General features: G+C 43.9%; 1 protein-coding gene across 9 annotated transcripts in view; it reads left to right on the top strand.

Annotated features, from left to right (window-relative positions):
- LOC119252189 (uncharacterized) overlaps positions 1 to 24705 on the top strand; it is a 119933-nt gene that overhangs the window by 17651 nt on the left and 77577 nt on the right. For 6 of the 9 annotated variants that reach the window (XM_054698645.1, XM_054698644.1, XM_054698641.1 and 3 more), the window contains 8 exons: positions 782 to 994; positions 3069 to 3214; positions 3524 to 3838; positions 4077 to 4352; positions 4889 to 5164; positions 5281 to 5418; positions 5822 to 5854; positions 10766 to 10870. In XM_054698645.1, coding sequence (XP_054554620.1) covers positions 891 to 994; positions 3069 to 3214; positions 3524 to 3838; positions 4077 to 4352; positions 4889 to 5164; positions 5281 to 5418; positions 5822 to 5854; positions 10766 to 10870 — 1393 coding nt within the window. In that variant the 5' untranslated portion in view covers positions 782 to 890. The remainder of the gene's footprint in view (positions 1 to 781; positions 995 to 3068; positions 3215 to 3523; positions 3839 to 4076; positions 4353 to 4888; positions 5165 to 5280; positions 5419 to 5821; positions 5855 to 10765; positions 10871 to 24705) is intronic. The other 3 variants (XM_054698643.1, XM_054698639.1, XM_054698646.1) reach the window with 2 other exon arrangements.

Genomic DNA, 24705 nt, shown 5'->3' with positions numbered 1-24705 from the left:
CCCCAATCCCTGCTTTCCTTGCCCTCCCCCCCATATTGTGTCTCCAGTTCATAGTTGTTTTTTGATTTTGATTTTTTCTTTCTTACAATTATTATTTTTCCTGGTCCCTTATTTAGGTTTTCTAGATTCCTGCTATGAGTGAGACCATCCGATATTTTCCTTTTTCTTTTTGGCTTATTTCGCTGAGCATGATACCTTCCAGCGCCATCCATGTTGCTGCAAATTGCATGTGTTTATCTTTTTTGAATGCTGAGTAATATTCCATGGTGTATATGTACCACATCTTCTTGATCCAGTCATCTATTTTTGGGCATTTGGGTTGTTTCCAAAGATTAGCTATTGTAAACAGTGCTGCTATAAACATAGGGGTGCAGGTGCTCTTTGGAATTGCTGTTTCTGTGTCCTTTGGGTAAATACCTAGGAGTGGAATTGCTGGATCATATGGAAGCTCTATGTTTAGTAGATCAAGAAATCTCCACACAGCTTTCCATAGTGGTTGGACCAGTTTGCATTCCCACCAGCAGTGCAGGAGAATTCTTTTAGACACTTGTGTTATTAACTTGTTGGAATCTCCTGGTCGATAGACTCAGTTTCTTGTAGGTCTTCTCTCTGCTTGTCATTTCTAGTCCATTCACATTATTAGTGGGAGTGAGACTTTAATATTCCAGTTCATCTACTGATTTATTCATTTCTGTGATTAAATCTCTAATTTTCAAGACCTCTTATTCTTAGCACATGAAATTTTATAACATCTTTTTTTTCTTTTTCCTTTTTTTTTCAGTACTAAAGTATAACCAACTTTTCCTATATATGCATAGGGAATCTACATCTCAATGAATGTCTGGAATCTGTGCGGGAAATGAGGGTGTGTCTCCTGAGCTAAGAGTGAGATGGGGCCTGGGACCCCAGGAGAGAGGAGGGGTCACATGGCAAGGACAGGGTGGCTCATGACAAAGACCAGATGTTCTACAATGATGTTTGCCCTGACATATAGGTAGGTTTCTTGGATACAAATCTCATTTCTGGTAATAACCCTAATTTTTGGTAAGACCACCCATTTTCATACCAGGTAGTTATAGAAGTGGTAAACGTTTCTTAAGATGAACCCCTGATGAGCCTCAGATGGAAATAATTCAAAGGCCAGAGTGGCCTCTCTTGGGCCTTGTGTCTTTGTCATCTTTACTCAGTAACCATCTCCTGACAGTGCAAACTCCACATCTCCAAGGTCTTCTCTCTGCTCCCCATTATATTTGCAAGGGAGGCAGCTTGGGGAGGCAGGAGCCAGCCAGGGAGAGGGATTCTGGGAAGTGAAGAGGAGGCAAAGGCAGAGAACACTTGGGAGATGCTCCCTGGTTCACTGAGAAAAGCATTTCTCAAAGTGTGGTCTGTGGAGCCCTTGAAGTCACCCAGAGCCTTTCATGGGGTCATGAGGTAAAACTCTTTTCAAAACATCACTTAGACACCATTTGTCTTTTCACTATTTGGCATTTGCTGGTAAAATTTAGTAAGAGCGGAGCTTATAGTACCACTGCAGAGGTAGTGATTCTTCACTAGCACTCACCTGCAGGAACAAACACTAAAGCCAGTTTTGCTTGAAAATGTCCTGGGAAAAGCATTAAAAGTTATCTTCATTATTGCGTCATCCTCAACTCCACATTTTAAAATATCTGGTGTGCTGACCTGGAAGGATACACAGAGCACTTCTGTGGCATCCCCAAGCCCTGTGTCCTGAGGGAAATATTTGTATGAGATGAAATAGACTCTTTTTATTTGTGGGCAACACCATCTTACCTGAGGGATGAATGACAAAAACTAAGGTCATTTAAATTTGGTAAATTAGCAGACTCTTTCCTCAAAAGGATTGTTTCTTTTTTTTTTTTTAAGATATTTAAAAATCATTTATACAATAGCTGGGGTACAGGGCAGAGGCACAGGAGGGTGAGAGGCTTCACCAGAGACAGAGTGGGGAGCAGAACATACAGTCAGACTGAAAGCACTGCTGAGGGGAGCAGCCGGCATGACAGGAGAGGTCTGCAGCGCCATGTTGGAATCTCCCTGGCCCAATAACCGGCGCTGCAGAGGCTGGGGACGGCTTCAGAGCTGTGCTCAACCTACTGTGCCACTGGAGAGGCTGAATGTCTGTTTCTTGTGAAACTCAACAATTGGCAACTGAGAGTAATTTTGCCTCATAAAATATAAGCTCTCAGATAAAACCAGAATTATGAAAAAATGAGTGCATCACTACTTGACAATTTACAGTACAAATTTTTCTTTTGGGGTTTGTGATTAAAAAATAAAACATTTTTTTAATCATTAGATTCCAGTGTAATTAACACTAAAAATCTGTGTAACTTGGGGCCTCCCCGGTGGCACAGTGGTTGAGCGCTGGGCTGCGAAGCTTCCCACAGCCTCTGCAGCGCTGGTTCGATCCCTGGCCACAGGTGAGGGTCCCACATGGTGCACAGACCTCTCTTGTGGCACCCGCTGCTTCCCTCAGCAGTGTACCTCGGTCCTTCTGCCTGTTCTGTTCCTCGCTCTGACTCTGGTGAATTCTCTCACCATCCTGCGCTTCTGACTGTACCCAGTGCTTGTATAAATAAATAAATAAAAATATTTAAAAAAAAAAGAATAGTTTTTTTAAAAAGAAATCTATGTAACTTAGTGAAAAAATATATCACCTTTAAAAATCATACATTAACACAAGTTTCAACCAATATGCAAGAGAGGCCTATGGAAAATTAACAGAATAGGAAATATTCCTTGATATTATTTCAGGTTTCACTTAACAAATAACCGAGAAACTAGCACCTGTACAGTTTTAATTTAGCATCAATATTCACAATTATCTGAAAATACTACTAGTTTCTTCATTCCTCCAGGCTGCTGCTTCTCCCAGCCCAAATCCACTCCTCCCTAAGGTGGGGAAGGGAATTTGGAGCCTCCCCTTTCTGTGGATGTCACCCTGTTAGAGCATCATGTCTCCCTCTCACAGGCTCTGTGGGGTGGTGCAGCCTTGATGACCCCACACTCACCCCCATTCTCTCTCCCCATTTCCTGGGGGTGTCCAGGGAAGACAATCAGCATCATCCTGCTCCAGTTACAAAGTCTCCAAGGACCTGGACTCCTTCTCCCCAGACCCCTGGACGGGGTGTGATGCCCCTCACCCTCCTGCTGCTGCTCTGGGGGCCCCTGGCCCTGATGGAGACCCGGGCAGGTGAGTGCGTGTCCAGCTGGACACTGTTGCTCCAGGAGGGAGGAGCAAGAAGCCCCCTGCGGGTGCAGGACCTCAGGAAAGCTCATCTCCCCCCAACCTCTTGTACCCCTTCAGGCCCGTTGTGTTCTGGCCCCTTCTGTCCCTCCCGCCTCCCTGAGTGCTCTGGTCCCCTGAGTCTGGGCCCTTCTTGGCCCACCCCCCTTTTCACTCTCCCGGCCCCGCCCCTTTCTCCCCTCCAGGCCCATCTCCCTGGGACCTGGGCCAGCGCTGAGAGGAGGGTCAGCCCGGGTCTCCCCCTCCCGCCTCCAGGTTCCCACTCCCTGAGGCTATTGCACACCGCTATGTTCAATGGCAACAACAACGGCAACAACGGCAACAAAGGCAGCAACGGCAACTGCAACGTCAATGAGACCTGCTACATCGCCGTGGGCTACGTGGACGACACGCAGTTCCTGTGGTTCGACATCAGCTCTCCGAACCGGAGTGTGGAGCCGCGGGCGCCCTGGGCGGGGCAGGTGGGGCAGGAGGAGCGGGACGAGGAGACGAGGAAGCAACTGGAGAACGTTCAGTGGTTCGAAGCGCTCCTGAGGGACCTGCGCAGCCGCTACAACCACAGCGAGGACGGTGAGCTTCGCGGAGCGGGGCCAGGGTCAGGTCACACCCCATTCCCACCCTAAGGCCGGGGTGTCCCGAGTCTCAGGGTCCACTGACCCCTCGAGGCTGGTGGGTCTGCCAGGCCCCTCCCCCGGGAAGGGACTGTCCTGCCGGCCCTTTCATTTCAGTTTAGGTTTATTCAGGGTGCGGGCGGGGGGGGGGGGTGAATTGCGGGTGACCTCCAGACTGACCGCTGGGCGGGGTGCAGTGTTTCACACCCTCCAGAGCATGTGTGGCTGTGAAGTGGGGCCAGACCTGAGTCTCCTCGGCGGGTATGAAAAGTTCGCCTACGAGGGCGCGGATTTCATCTCCCTGAGCGAGGACCTGCGCTCCTGGACCCCCGCGGACCCGGTGGCTCAGATCACCCAGAGCGAGTGGGAGGCGCAGGGGAGGGCCGAGCGCGTCAGGAACAGTATACAGGGCAGGTGCTTCCAGTGGCTCCTCAGATTCCTGGAGTTGGGGAAGGAGGTGCTGCAGCGCACAGGTAAGAGGGGCCACAAGGCCTCGGGCCTCCCCTCACCTGGTGCCCCACAGGGAAAATGGAATAATGGGCAGAACAGCACCTGCTTTCTGGGCAGAGGGAGGAGCCCCCTGGGTTTCACGGTCTGTGCTAGAGAGAGACTCGCCCAGAAGACACCACTTTTCTGGACAGTTAAGGAATCCAGTCTCTCCTGAGGGAGGGGAGGCCATCCTGAAATAACTCTTCCCTGGATCCATGAGTTTCTCTTTCAAGGTCTTGTTTTTGGTCTGAGAACAGTTTTGGATCTGACTCCTGCCTTTCTGTGTCATTCACCCTCCACCCAGTCAGGAGCAAAAGTCTTTGTTCTCCTTAGAGACCTGCGTCCTCCTACCCTGGGCTCTCACCTGATTATCCCATATTCTCCAGAGTAGGCTGGTTTCTGGGGTTTGTGCTTCCTCCCTCCAAACCAATTGTCATGTCCATTCTGAGGATGGTCAGTGAGGCTGCTTCAGTATCCACAGAGGAAACCCAAAGTGTGAATTTTTGACCATTCTGTTCAGATCCCCCCAAAACACAAGTGACCCACCACACCACCTCTGACCAGAAGGTTACCCTGAGGTGCTGGGCCCTGGACTTCTACCCTGCGAACATTTTCCTGATCTGGCAGCGAGATGGGAAGAACCTGACCCAGGACACAGAGCTGGTGGAGACCAGGCCTGGGGGGAATGGAACCTTCCAGAAGTGGGCGGCTGTGGTGGTGCCTTCTGGAGAGGAGCAGAGATACACGTGCCATGTGCAGCATGAGGGGCTGCTGGAGCCCCAAGTCCTGAGATGGGGTGAGGAGGGAACGTGGGCACAGAGCTTCTCAGAGGCATCATGAGCCCTTCTGGAGCCCTTCAGAGGGTCAGGATGAGGCCTGGGGCTCATGATCTCCCATTCCCATCCCTTCCAGTGCACCCTCCTCAGCCCACCATCCCTACCAACTCCACCGCCTCCTCCGTGGGCCTCATTGTTGGCCTGGTTCTCCTTGGAGCTGTGCTCGCTGGAGCTGTGGTGGCTGCAGCTGTAATGTGGAGGAAGAAGCGCTCAGGTAGGGAAGGGAGTGGGGGATCTTGTCCATTGGGGACTTTAATGTCCCAGGGAGAACTTGCCCTTCCTGGTTAGTAGGGAGTCTGATCCACACACATGTGTTGCCCAGTCTGGAGCTGATTGAGAACACTCATTCTTTTGTAAAGCACTTAAGAAAATGAATCACCAATTGTTCACCTTATAGCTGTGGTGATGGGGATCTATCTCCCAGTAAATGTCATAGGGGAAGGACCCTGCTAAGAAAAGACTCCAATTTCCTTTCATATCCATTCTTCATATATCCCAGTCCTGACCTGGGTCTTCAGTCACAGTTCTAGAAACTTCCCTGTGACCCAGACTTGGGGATTCCTTTAGGACTTGTCACCTGACTCCTCCCTTGTCTCACATGATGTTTCTTTCCACAGGGGGACAAGCAATCAGCTACAGTCAGGCTGCAGGTAAGCGTGGATCAGGGGTTGGATCCTGAGCCCCTGAGGACAGCATAGAGGGAACTCTAGGGAGAGTCACCCTCATCAGTTCCTCTGAGGGTCTCATCTCTGGGCTCTGACCAGGTCTCTTTTGTGCTTCCTCAGGCAGCAACAGTCCCCAGGACTCTGGGATGTCTCTCACCCCCTGGGACACCCCAGACGACGGGGCCAGGTTGTGGGGAGCTGTGCATGGGACAGTCTTAGGATGCAGTGGACTATTGAGAATGTTATCACTTAATGTAACTCTCCCGAATTTCTTCAATATTATTTTCCTTCATAGAATGAGCGCTCTACCTTGTGTGGGACTAAATGTTATTGGATTTTTCCCCCCCCCCCATTTTGTAACTTCAAGATCCTCTGCTTTATTTAATTTGTTTGTTTTCTAGCTAACAGTGATTGATATAAAAATTTTTATTAAATCCATTTATTCTCTTACATCATTATTAATTTTTGTATAATATTTGATTTCTCTCTCAGGTGTAGTCCTTGTCATTCTCTCATCACCATAGCACCCATGATCCATCACTACAGTCCCTTGTGCTCTTCCCTCTCCTGCTGTGTGCCTCAGATCTATGATCAGGCTGCAAGTTTTGTCTTTATTCTGATCCCTTGTTTGATTTCTGTATATCCCATATATAAGGGAAACCATCTGATATTTATTTTTTCCTTCTTACTTATCAAGCTTATTATCCCTTCCTACCCCATCCATATTTCCTAAATGGCATGAGTTTTTGTTTTTGATCACTGTGTAATATTCCACTGCATATGTGGACCACACCTTCTCGATCCATTGAAGACCCCCTGATTTAAAACACAATGATAAACTGAAGCATGACGTTTCCCAAGCCTGTTGCTTGGGGGAGTCTGATGCTTAGTTTCTGTTGCCTTCCCAAATCTGCTGCTCGGGGGAGTCTACCACTTTGATTCTGCTGCTTGCTGAAGCAAAGAACTTGCTGGGTGTACCGCACGGCTTGTCCGTGGTGGTAGCCATGACTCCCTTGAACCGCCTTCCTAACAATAAAGAATGCTTATGCTATGATGGATGGTATAGCAAGTTTCTCTTACAAACTGTAGAAAGCCTTGCCATTCTTGTTCAGGGTGCTCAGCCCTTTGGGGAGCGATCCCACTGAGCCCACTGGTGTGACAATTAAATATCTCTCTTTCCACCTCTCTGAGTGCCATGTAATTTCTCTGGGAAGCTGCCATAACATTGTTGGTTCCCTGGTTCTAGTTCAGCCCATCCTAAGGGACTGAAGGAGAGCCTGGTCAACTCTTACTCCCCCTCGCGGGGCCAGGCAGAGTTGTCTGGTGGGTGGAATGCATAACCAGATGCCAGATCTTTGTTTTAGGTACAAAGTAGGAAAGTGATTTTGTACAAGCCATTAAGAAATTAAGGCAATAAATTCATCAGTGGCTGTTTTCTCACAATAAACAGGTGCGCCAGTGTAACTCCGTGACAGTCAAGAGCGTGATAACAATGAGCTGTCAGACAAGGATTCCATGTCCCTTGAAGTGTCTGTAAAAATAAACATGATTTTAAAATTTTTTCTATCTTTTTTAGATTCCACTTAATTTTGCTGTTCATTTCTTTTTCTTCATGCTATCCTGAGTGGTGTCTGCAGGGTCATGGCACAGAGGTGCTGTCAGCAGCCTGGAGATGTGAGGGGGGCCGACTCTGACCTGCCTGCAGGGATTGGGGCCATGGAGCCCCAGAATCAGCCCCCGGGGCTGGTCCTGCAGGGTGGCTCAGTCCTTGCTCTGCCCTCCTCTTGGCCCCCTGAATCTCCTTGACATCCCAGCATTGGGGAAATGAGGGGGATGTCCTGGTAAGGAGGGGTTAAGGACTCCCCTTAACCATCTAACTCTCCCATACTCTGCCATCTGCTGCACCAAGACAAAACATGTAAGACCTTTAATGGAAAGGAATTTTATTTTATTTTTTTATTTAAATTTTATTTTTATATTCCCCATACAATTACAACCCCCCCATTTTGACCCCCAAGCCCTACTTTCCCTACACCCCAACTCCCATAGAATGTCTCTGGTTCATAGTTGTTTGTTGATTTGCATATTTTCTTTCTTATACTTATTCTTTTTCCTGGTCCCTTAAGTTTTCTCGATTCCTGCTATGAGTGAGACCATCTGGTATTTTTCTTTTTCTTTCTGGCTTATTTCGCTGAGCATGATCCCTTCCAGCTCCATCCATGTTGCTGCAAATTGCATGTGTTTATCTTTTTTGAATGTTGAGTAATATTCAATGGCGTTTATGTACCACATCTTCTTGATCCAGTCATCTATTTTTGGCATTTGGGTTGTTTCCAAAGCTTAGCTATTGTAAATAGTGCTGCTATAAACATAGGGGTGCAGGTGCTCTTTGGAATTGATGTTTCTGTGTCATTTGGTAAATACCTAGGAGTGGAATTGCTGGATCATATGGAAGCTCTATGTTTAGTAGGTCCAGAAATCTCCATACAGCTCTCCATAGTGGTTGGACCAGTTTGCACTCCCACCAGCAGTGCAGGACAGTTCCTTTTTCTCCACAACTTTGCTAACATTTGTTGTTGCTAGTTTTTTTAATATGTGCCATTCTCTATGGTGTAAGATGGTATCTCATTGCACTTTTGATCTACATTTCCCTGATTACAAGTTATGTTGAACATTTTTTCATATGCTTGTTGGCCATTTGCATTTCCTCTTCAGAGAATTTTCTTTTTAGCTCTTCTGTCCATTTTTTGACAGGATTATTTTCTTTGTTGTTGTTGAGTCTCATCAGCTCTTTGCATATTTTTGTGATCAGTCCTTTATCATTAGTGTTGTGTGCAAAAATGTTCTCCCAGTCGGTGGGGTTTCTCTTTGTTTTTGTTATTGTGTCTTTTGCTGTGAAGAAGCTCTTTAATTTGATGTAGTCCCAGCTGTTTATCTCTGCCTTCACTATCACTGCTTTGGGTGATGTGTCTGTAAAGATGTCTTTGATGTGCATATCACGTAGTGTTTCGCCTACATTTCCTTCTATGTAGTTTATGGTTTCAGGTCTTATGTCCAGTTCTTTAATCCATTTTGAGTTGATTTTTGTGCATGGTGTGAGGTAGTAGTTGAGCTTCATTCTTTTGCATGTAGCAACCCAGTTTTCCCAGCACCATTTATTGAACAAACTTTCTTTGCTCCAATGCATAGTCTTTGCTCCATTGTCAAAGATTAGTTGACCATAAATCTGTGGGTTTATTTCTGGATTTTCTATTCGATTCCATTGGTCTGTGTGTCTGTTCTTGGTCCAATACCATGCAGTTTTGATGATTATGGCTTTGTAGTATAGTGTGAAGTCTGGAAGTGTGATGCCTCCATTCCCTTCTTTTTTTTTCAGGAGAGCTTTGGCTATTCGGGGGTTTTGGTGATTCCATATGAATTTCATCAATAATTGTTCTATTTCTTTGAAGAATGACATTGAAATTTTGATTGGAATAGCATTGAATCTGTATATTGCTTTTGGTAGGATGGCCATTTTAATAATGTTTATTCTTCCAATCCATGAGCAGGGGATGTCTTTCCATCTCTTTGTGTCTTCTTCTATTTCTTTTAACAGTGTTTTATAGTTTTCTTTGTATAGGTCCTTTACCTCTTTTGTTAGATTTATTCCCAAGTATTTGATTTATTTTTTGTTTTGATAATAAAAGAGATGGTTTTTTTGATTTCTTCTTCTTCAGATTTATTATTGGTGTATACAGGAAGGCTGCTGATTTTTGCATGTTGATTTTGTATCCTGCCACTTTACTGAACTGATTGATGAGTTGAATTAGTTTTTCTGTGGAGTTTTTGGGGTTCTCTATGTATATTATCATATCGTCTGCAAATAGTGAGAGTTTGACTTCTTCTTTTCCTATTTGGATTCCTTGTATGTCTTTCTCTTGTCTAATTGCTCTGCCTAGGACTTCCATTATTATATTGAAAAGCAATGGTGAGAGTGGACATCCTTGTCTTGTTCTAGATCTTAATGGGAATGCTTTCAGCTTTTCACCATTGAGAATGATACTGGCTGTTGGCTTGTCATATATGGCCTTTATGATGTTGAGGTATGTTCCTTGTATCCCAAGAATTTCAAGGGCTTTTATCATGAATGGGTGTTGCACTTTGTCGAAAGCTTTGTCAGCATCTATTGATATTATCATATGGTTTTTATATTTCTTTTTGTTGATGTGTTGGATAACGTTGATTGATTTTTGGATGTTGAACCATCCTTGTGTCCCTGGAATGAATCCTACTTGGTCGTGATGAATTATCTTATGAATACATTGTTGGATTCTGATAGCTAAAATTTTATTGAGATTTTTTGCATCAGTGTTCATTAGGGACATTGGCCTGTAGTTTTCCTTTTTTGTGTTGTCCTTGTTTTTTCCTCCTTTCTGTTGGTCAGAGAGTGCCGACTTTGTGGATGGGGGAGGGTAGCAGGGTTCTGAGCTTTCCTCCCTTCTAGTCCTCTTTTATGGCAACTTTCTTCTTCGGGTAGTTTGCTGGAGTCGTCAGTTTATCTTCCATGTCTCAGTTCTCACTGGGACCTGCCGCTTTTCCTCCCTATTAACTTTTTTTTAATGGGAGATCTTACTCACAGCGTTTCCTTGCTGCCATGTTGATCCGCCTCTAGATTGTCCAACAACTAATTTCTAAACAGACAATTCTCCTTGCCATTACTTACAGTATGCTGATACATATAATTTATTGCCGAATATACTTTCTGATAAATTTTTCTCTATGTCCAAGAACAAAAAGCAAAGGGATGCCAGATATTCAGCCCCACGGTGTGAGGCCCTTTCTCTTTGCTGCTTGTCAGTATCCTATCTGGCTGGGGCAACAAGACCCCCTGCAGCATCTCCCCCTTTTTTGTTTTAGGCCATCATTTCCATGGTGATGAAGATCGAATATATGGATGTTGGAATGCAGTCTCAGATGAAAATTTTACCAGGTTTCAGTGTGAAAGAAAACCAGTCACTCCAGGTATTGTCCGTTGTGGAAAGCAAAAGTCCTCCATTTCTGGAAAAACAGTTCATCAGTCCAAGTCAAAAAAAATCTGGAGGCATTAGCCAAAACAAGACAGCACATATGTCAAAATCTCAGAAAAAAAAAAAACCTTAAAAGGGTTTAATTTATGTAAAACACAAGTTCTCCCAACCTTGATCCCAAACTTTAACAGCATAGCAAAAGTTTGTAAACTAAATTAACTTTTAAACCATACTACCTATTTTGCATACAATCACAGGACAGAATAACTAAACAGCAATTTTAGCTGGCTTTGTTGGAATACTCCATATAGGATCCGAGTGAACCGTTGGCATTGGTCTATGTAGGCTTCAGGAACAAAGTTGGTATCATCAGACTCCACCTGGGCTTTCTTCTTCTTGAGGGTACCAGGACTTTTTTGTTGGCCAGTTTGTCCAGTCCTGCCAATAGAGGCAGCTTCCTCACCTTTTTTGGAGGTTTCTGGAACCCTACAAACAAAGCAAACAGGTTCTCCTCTTCTTGGTTTAGCTCTGTTATAACTTTTTGGAAGAACTCCACACAAAGCCACACAATTAAACTCATGTCCAAATTTGTTTGTTTAAACAGACAAAATCCTGATGGAAGTTATGTAAAAACAGACTCTGAGCTAAGTAGTAAAAGATTACTACCACTATTTTTATGCTGTGTTGGTATCAAGGGGAGAGAAAATGCAAACACAAGTTAGCTTTTCTGGGAAAAAATTGCAATCTTGCTGCAGATCCTGGTCACCAAAACAAGAAAGCTTTGTGGATTCAGAACAAAATACAAAAAAAAAAAATTACCAGTATTATGTCAAAAAAAACTTAGAAAATATCAGGTGTATTCAGTCTTATGTAGGAAATTTGTACTCTCAACAGTTTCATCAAAAGGAATCTGTTGAGGTCTTTTTTTCCCCCCTATTTTTTCAGAAACAATGTCTGGAATAACAATTAATAAACAATAAACAATAAACAATTGAAGTATACAATATCACAAGGTGACGATTACCAATGACAATTTACATACATACCATGTACTGAGAGGTTTTATACACATTTTAGAAAACCAGTGTTAACATTTCTGTACATGCCAAAGTTTTACCATTTTCCCAAGTGACAATGCTTCCCTTCCAGTTTTACTTCACTGGGTAAGCCAAAGCCAAATAGAACAAATTCATCTAACGCCTTTCCCCAGAGGAAAGGGAGAAACTTTGTGGAGTGTCTCAGGAGCTCTACTGAGGTTCCACAAAATTTCCTTGCATCAGCCAAATGACAGGCTAACAAATTTGTACTTGAATTTAGATTTCTGGGAAGCTTTGCCATAAATATCAGAAAAACAACAGAAACAACAATATTAAATCTCTATGAAGGTACTGGCTTAGTTCAGCATTACAATGTTGACAATTTTACTGAAATGGCCTATGTGGCCACATGAAAGCAAGCTTTAATATTAATTAGTCTTTTTTCCATCAAATGAATAAATTAATCAATGCAATACAGTCAAATTTCCAACATATTATTTTTTAAACCCATTATTTGCAGGTTTTATAAACCAAGGCAAATAAAATTCACTTTCCCTCAAACCTACAACTTACTACATACCCTCAATTTTAGCTTTTTTTCTATTCTTCCACATTTTTGCACAACCAGACATTTTAATTTTTAGACAAAACTACTCTCCCTTTTCTTCTTTTTTTAATTTACCATCAGTCATCAATTGCTCTTCCTCTTTTTTTCAGACATTACTGAAACTTTCAACAAATCATAATGGTGTTTTTCTTTCAGTAGTCCAGAACATAAGGAGGTGCTTTGTGTGTTCACCACCCCAAAATGCTACTTTAAATATTGCAGATTTTTAAAATTGCCTTAAAAACAGTATAGCTTAGTTGCACTTGGTAAAGTTAATATGACAAAAAAATTTACATATATAAGTATATTTACGTTTTTAGTTAAGGAAAGAAAAATACTTTAAAGATACATTTACACAGAGTAGATTATTAATATTTAGCACTATAACTTTAAGGCATATATGCTTTGAATTATATCATAAAATTTGAACTAGTTTTTGTATATTAAAAATTTTGGATCATGATATCAAAATTTTTTTTTATGAGAACTTATATAGGGGCCGTTTATGATTAGTCCTCCAGAGGTATAAAACAAAACAAAACAAAAACACAAAGACAGACACAAACAGAGACAGAGATCTCTTGATGTACGTTTAAAATTTTGGCCATGTATGTATATTTTGAGAGATAGTTATTTTATCAATATGCGTGAATATACTGAAGTTTAGAATTTAGCTCAAAAATGTCTGTATTACCACTTTATATTTTACCAGGTTAGTTAGTTTTAACAAGAAACTTAACCTTTTACAGGTCCAATAAGTAAATTTAAAAGCTTTTATTGAACCAATAAGTATTCTGTATAGCTTGTTAGCAAGTCAAAAGTAACTCAACAGTTTTGCCTAAGACAATTTAGACTTTAAAATCAGAGAAACACAGGGAAATAGAACTTTTTTTGTAGAATGAACCAAAATAGTTTTTTAAGGTGGACAATAGAAAAGTTCAGTCCCCCACAGCAGGAAGGCAGTAGAGACCTGCCAGTGATCCCAACACTGGAGAAAAAGTCCAGGCAGCTGCTTGTTGAGACCAAGGGCAGTGCCCACCCGCCCACTGCAGTGGGTTTATACTATTTTTTTTTTTTTTAAGATTTATTTATTTATTTATACATGCACTGGGTACAGTCAGAAGCGCGGGAGGGTGAGAGAATTCACCAGAGTCAGAGCGGGGAGCAGAGCAGGCAGAGGGACCGAAGTACACTGCTGAGGGGAGCAGCGGGCGGCAGGAGAGGTCTGCGTGCCATGTGGGACCCTCCTCTGGTGGCTGGGGAGCAGCCGGGGATCGAACCGGCACTGCAGAGGCTGCAGGCAGCTTCGCAACCTAGCGCTCAATCACTGCGCCACTGGGGAGGCCCGGTTTATACTATTTTAATAAAAACTTTTTAGTCATATTATAGTCATATAGTCTCATATAGTCACATTTAACCACTTTTTATCACTTTACCAATTGTGAATGAATTTTGAATACTATTATTTAGAAATACCTTATTTATTTATTTATTTTAAAAGAAACAAATGGCAAAACTCCACTGGGGGGAACCTAGCCTCCTCCCCAAATAATTAACAGGAAAAGATTGGAGCATTTTTTTTTTTTTTTCATTTAGGATCATGACACATTATCTCTTACTTGTTTTTGAGTTTTTATTTTTATCTCTTAACAATTTTAGCCAAGTCTGGGCTGGAAATTTGGGCTGGATTTTGGAATGGTCTCATAATTGGTTGCCGATGCCTCTGCAAAGAGGTCAGTATTGGCTCTAGAATCAACTTTTGGCTTTTGAAAAATAATTTCATTATCCCAAGAATCCTGATGACTTTCTCTAATACTGCAGGCTATTTTTTCTTTTACCTTTTGTTTTGCATCTTTTATTTTGCCTCCAGCCAGGCAAAAACAACCTATCTGTTCAGGCAATTGTTTTATTAATACAGGGCTGTCAGCTGAGTCCTCTTTGAAGTTCTTTAGGAATACAGACAGCCATAATTTTTTGAGTTTTTTATTTATTTTCTTTAATTCAGACCCTTGATCTAGCATATCCTGTAGCAGACCCCATAGTGAAAAGGCATCTATGGGGACCTTTTCGGGTCCATGGAGAGTATAATAGGTTGTCATTTCCTCTCCTACTCTGGCCCACGTTTTTACATCCAGAGTACTGTCCCTTGGAAACCAAGGACAACACATTTCAACAAAATTTAGGAAGCTAGCTAATTGTGTATGAGAGGTCTTAAGGCGTCTTTTTGCAAATATATACTTAACTATATCAATAAAGGGTCCTCTTTTCCTAGACTCAATATGACCTATAACATCTCAATACTAATAAGACACCCACTCGCCTTATTAGGTTCTGAATTACTGCTTTTCTTAACCCTGCTTAGTCTCTCCAGGGGGGTATGCGAATTACCCAGGAGCAGATCCTAGCCATTCCAGAAAAGGAAAGAAGGATTACCTTTCAAGTCCCTGTTCAGGCGTCACTTGCCGGGGACCAGCCCCCAGCAAAATGTCGTGTCAGGGGTTCCTGAAAGGATGAGACGGCCTCGGTGACCTGTAAGGGGCTGAAGCTTAAGGGCTGAGGGGAATGGGATGAGGTAGTGAGGAGACACTGACCCTGGATGAGGTGCAAGTATCTTCTACTGAGGGGCTCAGCAGGTTCTTTATTTATACATTTTTAGCAAGCAGTGAGATGACATTATCATGTGCATAGAAACAAAGCAGAAACAATCAGTGCATCCCTCTTTCCATAGACTTTTGGCCTCTACGTGCTCTCAGCAAGAAGGCAACCTTCAAGGTTAATAAAAAAAAACTAAGTCTTACACTAAAACTCATTGTTTCAGTTAATAACCTAAGACAGTAGAGAGCCGCCAGTACATGCCTATCAGCCAAAGCCTAAGCATGAAAAGACTTTTCTTTTTTTTTTTTTTAATTTTTTTAAAAAGATTTATTTATTTATTTATACAAGCAATGGGTACAGTCAGAAGCACGGGAGGGTGAGAGAATTCACCAGAGCCAGAGCGGGGAGCAGAGCAGGCAGAAGGACCGAAGCACACTGCTGAGGGGAGCAACGGGCGGCAGGAGAGGTCTGCGCGCCATGTGGGACCCTCCTCCTGTGGCCAGGGAGCAGCCGGGGATCGAACCGGTGCTGCAGAGGCTGCGGGCAGCTTCGCAACCCAGTGCTCAACCGCTGCTCCACCAGGGAGGCCCATGAAAAGACTTTTCTTATTTGCATGGCCTTCAGCCGGGGACCGGCTGCTACTCAGCTATCAGAACTTTTTCTACCTAGAAACTTCTAACTCAAATAGCTTCATTTAAAAACTTTCCCAAGAAACTTCAAAAGAAGGCAAAAGAAGGACCCACTAAAACTGTTGTGCTGGATTGCTTGTCAGGCATGCACAACAAACCGCCACCCATTGTCAAGTGGGCCAAACTGCCCAACAACTAATTTCTAAACAGACAATTCTCCTTGCCATTTACTTACAGTATGCTGATACATATAATTTATTGCCGAATATACGTCCTGATAAATTTTTCTCTCTCTATGTCCAAGAACAAAAAGTAAAGGGATGCCAGATCTTCAGCCCCACGGTGTGAGGCCCTTTCTCTTTGCTGCTTGTCAGTATCCTATCTGGCTGGGGCAACAAGACCCCCTACAGCACAAAAGGTTGGGTTTTGTTTCTTAATCCAGCCTGTGACTCTGTGTCTTTTTATTGAAGAGTTTAGTCCATTTACATTTAGAGTTAATATTGATATGTTAGCATCTGTATTTGCCATTGTGTTTGTCTTTCGTTTGATTTTATTTACTTATTCTTTTAATAGCTTTTTTTTTTTTGGCCTTCTTTCTTTGTTATTCGTCCCCCTGAGGTTCTGGCTTTAGGACTCCTTGTAGTATTTTTTGGAGTGGTGGTTTAGTCATAATGAAATTCCAGAGTTTCTCTTTGGGAAGGTCCTTATTCTTTCTTCATAGAGGAAGGAGAGCTTTGTGGGATAGAGTATTCTTGGCTGGCATCTGTTTTCTTGGAGTCCATTGACTATGTCCCCCTACTCTTTCCTTGCCCATAGTGTTTCTTCGGAGAAGTCTGATGTCAGTCTGATTGGTTTTCCTTTGAATGTTATCTTTTTCTTTCCTCTTGTCAGCTTCATTATTTTTTGCTTGTCTTGGATTCTTGGGAGCTTTAGTATTATGTCTCTTGCTGTATTTTTCCTTTCGTCATGGAATTTTGGTGTTCTTCTTGCTTCTTGTATATCAATTTTCAGCTCCTTCTTCACATTTGGGAAGTTCTCTTTAATTATTTCCTTGAATCTTTTCTCTGTTTCTACATATCTCTCCTCTCCTTCTGGGATTCCTATAACTCTTATATTTCCTTTCCTCATGGAGTCAGATAGTTCCCGACGTCTTTCTTCAGGCTTTTTCCTTCGTACTTCTCTTTCCTTTTCTGTTTTTGTTCTTTTTATTTCTGTGTCTTTGAGAGTACTTATTCATTCTTCCATTTCATCTATTCTGCTTTTATTGCTTTTCCCAGAGTTCTTTAGCACCTCCATTAATTCTGTGATCTCCTGCATTTCTTTTACTTCCCTTTTCAGGGACTCAATTTCATTCTTCTGAGCATTGTTTTCCTTAATGACTTCCATCAGTTTTTTCATCATGGCAATTTTAAGTTCTTTTTCTAGGAAGGCTCAGAATTTCTTCCAAGTCACTGTTGTTGCAAGCTGGTGGGTGTTTTATTTATTTATTTATTTTTTTGTGATGTGTCTTTTTTCTGAGGCATTGCTACTTTGCTTGTAGTTTTTCTTTTCCCTGCTGCCTGTCTTCTAATTTGCCTTATGCATTGGGACACTGTGCCGCCGGTACTGGCTGGCATCTTTTTGATGTGTTCATTCGGGAGTTTCAGAAACTGGCAATCCAAACGAGCCAAAAACTGTTATGCCAGAAGTCTAGTGAGGCAGTGGTACTTTGATTATGTTAATGGTCACTGTCACAGAATATCTCCTCCTTCTGTGTTTAATTCCAAAGGTGTGTCTTGAAGCCCCACAGACTTCCCTGGAGGTAGAGCATCTGTATTGCACTCTGGGTTCCAAATATCTGGATCCTCCTCTGGGCTCCGACTTCCTGCCTGGTGGGAATGGGCTTCTGGGGGCCTTCAGCTAACCTCTGACTGCGCAGGGAATCTTCTCCCTCTGGCTCCACGGGGAGCCTTCTGCCGGATTCAAGCAGTCTTTATTGAAGAAAGGTCCCTGTTCTAAAATGGCTCTTTGGAGACAGGCACACTCTAATGGAAAGGAACTTTAATACAATTAGTGTGCAACAAAGAAAAAGGAAAGAATAAAGTTTCCAAATCAAACATTCAAAGTCACCCATCCCCTTTTGGGTAAATGTTCAACCAAATAGGATTGGCCCAAGTAGGGGCTGAATACCTGCCACCTAACGCACTTCCTGGCAGGGACCCATGGAAAAGGGATGGACGGGGCTGACAAGTCTAGAAGGAAAAGAGCAAAATCAAGATAGAAGCTGCCATTGTAACCTCCCCATGGGTCTCTCACCCACATCTGTGCCACCCAGCCCAAGGCCAAGAAGTAAGTGCAAGTTCTTTACATGTCTCTTGGCTCCATGTGCCTCCTCCAGGTCTCCTGGATCATCCTGCTTCCTTCCTTCTCCAGTCTCCTCTCCAGCTGCTTCTTCCTGCTCAGCTCCACTCTCCTTGGGTGGGACAGGGAACCTAGATCCTCCCCTTGGGACCACCCTGTTACTTGTCCTCTCCTTCAGGCCCCAATATATGTAGTTCCCTGGGCAGTTACAGACCAACCCTGCTGCATCCCACCAGGTGAGACAGAGACATTCCCAGCCTCCCAGTGAAAGCCCCATGTCACCCACACAGACCTTCCCCCCACAGTGTCCCCTATGCTGTCCCTTCCCTTCCTGGTCCTCTCTGGCTCCCCTCTGCACCCCTTTCCACCTCTGTCCCCTGAAGTCCCCATTTCCATCCTCTGATTTCTTTATCAGGAGTCTCCCCATTTTCCTAGCCTGTGCCCTGGGGCTCTCCTAGGCCCCTCCCCTCCTCCAAAGGATGGAGAATGTAAGTTGATTCCCAGAAGGAGGGGCTTTCCTCCTTGGAAGCAGAAGCAGAAACAAATTACAGGGACCCTGGGATCTCAGTTTCCATCCCAATAGATTGAGGCAATCTATATATTTGTGGATTTGCCCAGAACCTAGAAACCAGTTGTTTTGTCCTGGAGACCACTGGAGACTAAAAATAAGGATAAACTGACACATACTTGAGCAACCCCTTGTGTGCAAACCCCTGTCCTGCCGCTGGGAGCCCAGGGAGCCTGGGGAGGGCCTGGCTGAGCAGGAGAACAGGCAGCTCTGGTCTCCTGTGCTCAGCCCTGTGGCCACATGGGGGCGCTGCCACACTGTTCTGGAGTCTGGAAAAGACCTAATGCACACAAAGAATTCTAAAGAATTCTCAGAGTTGGGGGCCTCCTGGTGGTGCAGGGGCTAAGACACACCTATGAAGTAGTCTGCAGCCACTGCAGCACAAGTTCGATCCCCAGCCAGGGAGCTACCCACATGGCGCAGCAGACCTCCCTTGACTCACCTGCTGCTCCCCTCAGCAGTGTACTTCAGTCAGTCTGCCTGTTTTGCTCCCTACAGTGTCTCTGGTGAATCTTCTCACCCCCCCACACCCTTCTGGTCTGTACCCTGGTTCTTGTATGCATAAATAAATAAATATTTTTAAAAAGTAACTTTTAAAGACTACTGTGAGACTGACAGAAAAGTGGCAAAGGTAGTACAGGTCTTCTTTATCCCACAGCATTTCTATTTTGTTAACATCCGACATGAGTAAAGTTTTTTTTTTTTTTACAACTAATGAAGCAACGTTGACATAATTACTAAACGCCATACTTTCATTAGTTTTTGCTAATGTCCATTTTATGCTCCATAATCCCATCAAGTTTGCCTGGGTGACAGTTTCTCAGACTTTCGCCATTTTTGAAACATTGACTTTGGTGAGGAGTGATGTTTTGGGGAGGTCGTGGGTTCACAGATGGGTGTTCTTGGGTCACCTCTTAGAAGAAAAGTTTCACCAAAGTCCTCCTTTCAGTGGTGTGCGTGTCTGCACCCCACACTCTGCCCCCAACCCCCACACACAAAAGGAAAGAAGGAGATGCTTGTGCAGACACCAGCAGGCAGGAGGAGATGCCCCTGGAGAGGGCAGGTGTGTTAGGAGAAGCCTGCAGGCCCAGGCGGCAGCCTTGGGAGCAGAGCTGTCTCTTCCCAGGGCAGAAAGGGCACAGAGGTTGTGTTCTTGTTGGGAGGGCTCATTCCTTTGTGCAATTGTTATCTGTCCTTAAATGAATGACTTCTATAGTGTGACTAGGCTGATTTGTCAGGACCAGTGATTCTCTGCAGTGACTCCATCTGTGTACCCCAGCTCTGGTCTGTATATGTCCTGTAGCTTCTGATACTTGCTATAGCAGTTGTCCCAAAGCATTTTTCATTTCTATAGTTAGTTTAATAACTATGTTAATCACTTCTACCCCCACCTCCAGTTTCTGGTCATGTGACCCCTCCACCCTAATTTTTCTACTCTTTTTTTTTTTTAAAGATTTATTTATTTATGCATATTAGAACTGGGGCACAGACTAGAGGTGTGTGTGGGGGAGAGAGGATCCACCAGAGACAGAGTGGGGTGCAGAACACGCAGATTAACTGAAATACACTGCTGAGGGGAGCAGCAGGGAGTCAGGAGAGGTCTGCTGTGCCATGTGGGTAGCTCTCTGGCCAGGGATCGAACTTGTGCTGCAGAGGCTGAGTATAGCTTCATAGGTGGCGTCTTAACCCCTGGAGTCACCAGGGAACCTAATTTTTTATTCTTAGCCTCCATCAAGGAGCACTGCTCAGGAACATAGTACCTCAATTTAGGTTTTTTGTTTTGTTTTGTTTTTGTTTTTTTGAGTGGGACTGTGGGTTTGGGGAGGCAGACCCCAGGGGTGCAGGGCCATTGTCCATTCAATACGTCAGTGCTCATCATATCCACCTGACTGATCACTGATGGTGTTAACCTTTAACACCAGGCTAGGCAGTGTTTCCCAGATTTCTTCCTGCCAAACTTCTTTTTGTTCCATTTATTTAAATGCTGTTGTCTTTGGAAGGAAGCACTATGTGCAGCTCACACTTACGGGTGTTCTGCTGTAAACATTTGCATGCATGCAGAGTTGGTAACTAGCTGGGGCAGTGATCACTGGGCTGTATGTCAGGTTTTCTGGTTTTCAAAGAAAACCAGATCTTCCACAGTGACCGCGCCATTTCACACTCTTGCTGGCAGTGATGAGGCCCCTGTGTCCACATCCTGGGCAGCACCTATGCAGGGTTTGCATTTTTCAGCCTCTCCTAGGTGTGATGGCGTCACTGTTGTTCTTTTTGTCTTTCCCTAATGCCCTGTGATGCTGAGCATCTGTTCATGTTCTTCCTTGTTATCTGTGTCTCTTCTTGGTGACGTGTCTGTTAAAGTCTCTTGTAAAGTTTTCAAATGAAGCACCATTCATTTGCAACACTGTTTTTGTCCTTTTTAAAATTTGGTTGTTTCTTTTTTGCTCATTGAGTTTTAAGCATTATTTTGTAAATTCTAGATACAGTCCTTTATCGGATTCATGATATGCAAATGTTTCTCCCACTCTGTGTCCTGTACTGACAGGAAAACAAACACTAGTGTCCACACAGAAGCACAGATGTACATTTTTTTTTAAGATTTATTTATTCATTTATACAGGAAACGGGGTACAGGTGAGATTCTCAGGAGGGTGAGAGGATTCACCAGAGACAGAGTGGGAAACAGAACAGGCAGACTGACGAAATGCACTGCTGAGGGGAGCATCAGGTGCAACAGGAGAAGTCTGCCTGCTATGTGGGACCCTCTCCGGCCGGCCAGGATCGAACTGGTGCTGCAGAGGCTGTGGACAAATCCACAGTGCAGCGCTCAACCGCCTGCACCGCCAGGGGAGGCCCAGCATAGATACACATTTTTTTGGAAAAGAGAAATGATAAATCACTAACTGGTTTTGAGCAGATACTGGCTGCCTGGGGTGTTGGGGGATGCAGAGGAAAGTCTGACTTAACTTATGTGTATCCTTGAGTGTGATGTAAATGTCCTGGTATGTGCATGAAATATGCTTTGAAAAGTCAGTTATACTACACTGCTCAACTTATAAAACTCTTCATACGTCACGTCCAAATCACGTGTTAAGACCAGACTGGCACGTGCATTACCGGTGATGGACCCTCCCATCATGGGTGTTGGACAAATGTATATTGACCTGTGTCCATCATGAGAATATCATGCAGAGTATTTTCACTGCCCATAATGTCTTCTGTGCTCCAATGAAACAAAAGCAAAAAGAAACCAATGGAATTGCATCAGACTAAAAAGCTTCTACATAGTAAAGGAAAATATCATTAAAATGAAAAGACAATATCGAGTCGGAGAAAATATTTGCACATCATATATCCAACAAGGAGTTAATAGTTAAAGAACTCCAAAACAAGAAAACAACCAAATCACAACAGGGGCAGAGGAGCTAAATAGGCACTTTTCTAAAGAAGACACACATGTGGCCAAAAGGTACATGGATAAAAGTTTATCATCATGTGCTGTCAGGAAAATGCCAATTAAAACCACAATGAGTTACCACCTTAGATCTGTGACAATGACCCATTGAAGGGTGAGGAGGAAAAGGAACTCTGGTACATGCTGGGTGGGAATGGAGACTGGTCCTGTTAGCGGGCAGAAGGAGAGGTTCACTGGACCCCCAAACCTGCACACTCTACATAGTTTCTGTCATCAGCTGCATAAAGACAAAACATACTCTAATGTGTAAGACATTCAATAGAAAAGAACTTTAATACAATTAGTGTGCAATAGAGAATTAGTGTGCAATAGCAAAAGAGAAGAGAAAGAGTATAGTTAAAATAGTCCCCACATGAATCAATTAAAGTTACCCGTGCCGATGACCAGCCTCTGCAAAATGTTGTGTCAGGTGTCCCTGAAAGGATAAGATGGCGTCAGCGAAAACTTAAGGGCTGAGGGGAAGGGGATGAGGTAGTGAGGAGACACTGACACTGGATGAGGCGCAAGTATCTTCTACTGAGGGGCTCAGCAGGTCTTTATTCATTTTTTGCAAGAAGTGAGGTGACATCATCATGTGCATGGAAGCAAAGCAGAAACAATCAGTGCATTCTTTTCCCATAGACTTTTGGCTGCTAGGTGCTCTCAGCACATAGCAACTAAGCCTTAGGGCCTCTCCGGTGGCACAGCTGTTGAGTGCTGTGTTGGAAAGCTGCCTGCAGCCTCTGCAGCGCCGGCTCCATCCCCCACCACCCGGTGAGGGTCCCACATGGTGCACAGACCTCTCCTGCCACCCGCTGCTCCCCTCAGCAGTGTACTTCGTCAGTCTGCCTGCTCTGCTCTCCGCTCTGACTCTGGTGAATTCTCTCACCCTCCCGAGCTTCTGACTGTACCCAGTGCTTGTATAAATAAATAAATCTTAAAAACAAACAAACAAACTAAGCATTACACTAAAACTCATAATTTCAGCTAGACAATTACCTAAGACAGTGGATAGCCACCACTACACCCCTGTCAGCTAAAGCGTAAGCATCCAAAGACTATTCATATGGCCTATTCATATGGCCTTCAGCTGGAGACCAGCTGCTTTTTGGTTATCAGCTAACAGGGATTTTTACCTCGAAACGTCTTAACACAATTAACTTCATTTAAAAACTTTCCTAAGAAACTTTTCAAAAAAGGCAAAAGAAGGACTTACTATAACTGTTGTCCTTCATTGCTTGTCAGGCATGTTTATGTATAACAAACTCTTTCCCATTGTCAGGCAGGCCAAATTTAGTGTTTAATAGGTAATTGTCCGTGCCATGTGCTTATAATATTCTTATACATATACTTTATTGCCCAATGTATTTTCTGAGAGGTTTTGCTCTTTTTATGACCAAGAACAAAAAACAAAGGGATGCTTATAGGTTATAGATTAATCTTCAGCCCCACGGTGTGAGGCCCTTTATCTTCAGCCCCACGGTGTGAGGCCATTTTTCTTAGCTGCTTGCCAGTGTCTTCCCTGGCTGGGGCAGCAAGGCCCCCTGCAGCAACCTGCCCCCTAATGGATAAATTCCCAGCCAAACAGGCTTGGCCCAAAGCAGGCCCACTGAGGCCCGAAAGCCTGCCACAAGGGTAAGGCACCTACTGGTAGAGAACCATGGGGAAGGGGCAGGAGGGGCCAGGCAAGTCTGGAAGGACAAGAGCAAAATCAAAATCCACATCAATATAACAGCTGCCATTGTCAGCCTCCCCATGGGTCCCTCGCCCAGGTCTTTGTCTCTTTCAAATGTCTCTTTCCATGTCCCCAACTCCCTGGCACAAGGCCAAGCCTGAGGAGCAAGCCTGGCTTCTTCGTCACGTCTTTCTGTTCCCTGAGCCTCCTCAAGTCTTCTTTCCCCATCTTGCTCCATGTCTTCCTCTCCTCTTCCTCAGCTTCTCACCCCTGCTCAGCCCTACCTTTCCTTGGGTGGGGCAGCACACCTGAAACTTCCCTTTTCTATGAATATCACATGGGTACAGTCCTGCCCCTGTGGAGAACAAATGAAGGTTCCTCAAAGTATCAAAATAGACCTGTCCCATGGTCAAGCATTCCGTTCCTTGGTATTTATCCAAAGAAGATAAAACACTAATTCTGAGGAATAGGCACCTCCTATGGTCACTGCAGCACTGTCTACCATAACCAAGCGATGGAGACAACCTAAGTGCCCAACAGCAGATGAGGGGATAAAGGACACAAGTGCAATACTACTTATGGAATATAAGTATATTCCACCTTGGAATATACACAGTGGAATACTACTGAGCTGTGAAAAAGACGAAATATTGAATTTGCAACAACATGGATAGATATGGATGGGATGATGCTAAGTGAAATAAATTTGAAGGAGAATGTTAAATACTGGATGATTTCATTCATATGTGGAATATAAGGAAACACAGCAGGGACAGATGAAACTAAACCAAAACAATCTAGAAATATGACTGCAGAATTGAAGCTATGGGGTGGGGGTGAGAGCAGGAAACAAGGTAGGAAGAGGACCCAATGGGCTATGGTGAAGGACTATGGGCACCCTTACGTGGGTGGGAAGTGATAATGAACA

This window comes from Talpa occidentalis, unplaced genomic scaffold (genome assembly GCF_014898055.3).
Source record: "Talpa occidentalis isolate TD23 unplaced genomic scaffold, MPIMG_talOcc4v2.1 talOcc4.2, whole genome shotgun sequence".
Lineage (NCBI taxonomy): Eukaryota > Metazoa > Chordata > Mammalia > Eulipotyphla > Talpidae > Talpa > Talpa occidentalis.
The sequence above is the reverse complement of the archived record's forward strand: the minus strand, read 5'-3'. Positions and strand labels throughout refer to the sequence as shown.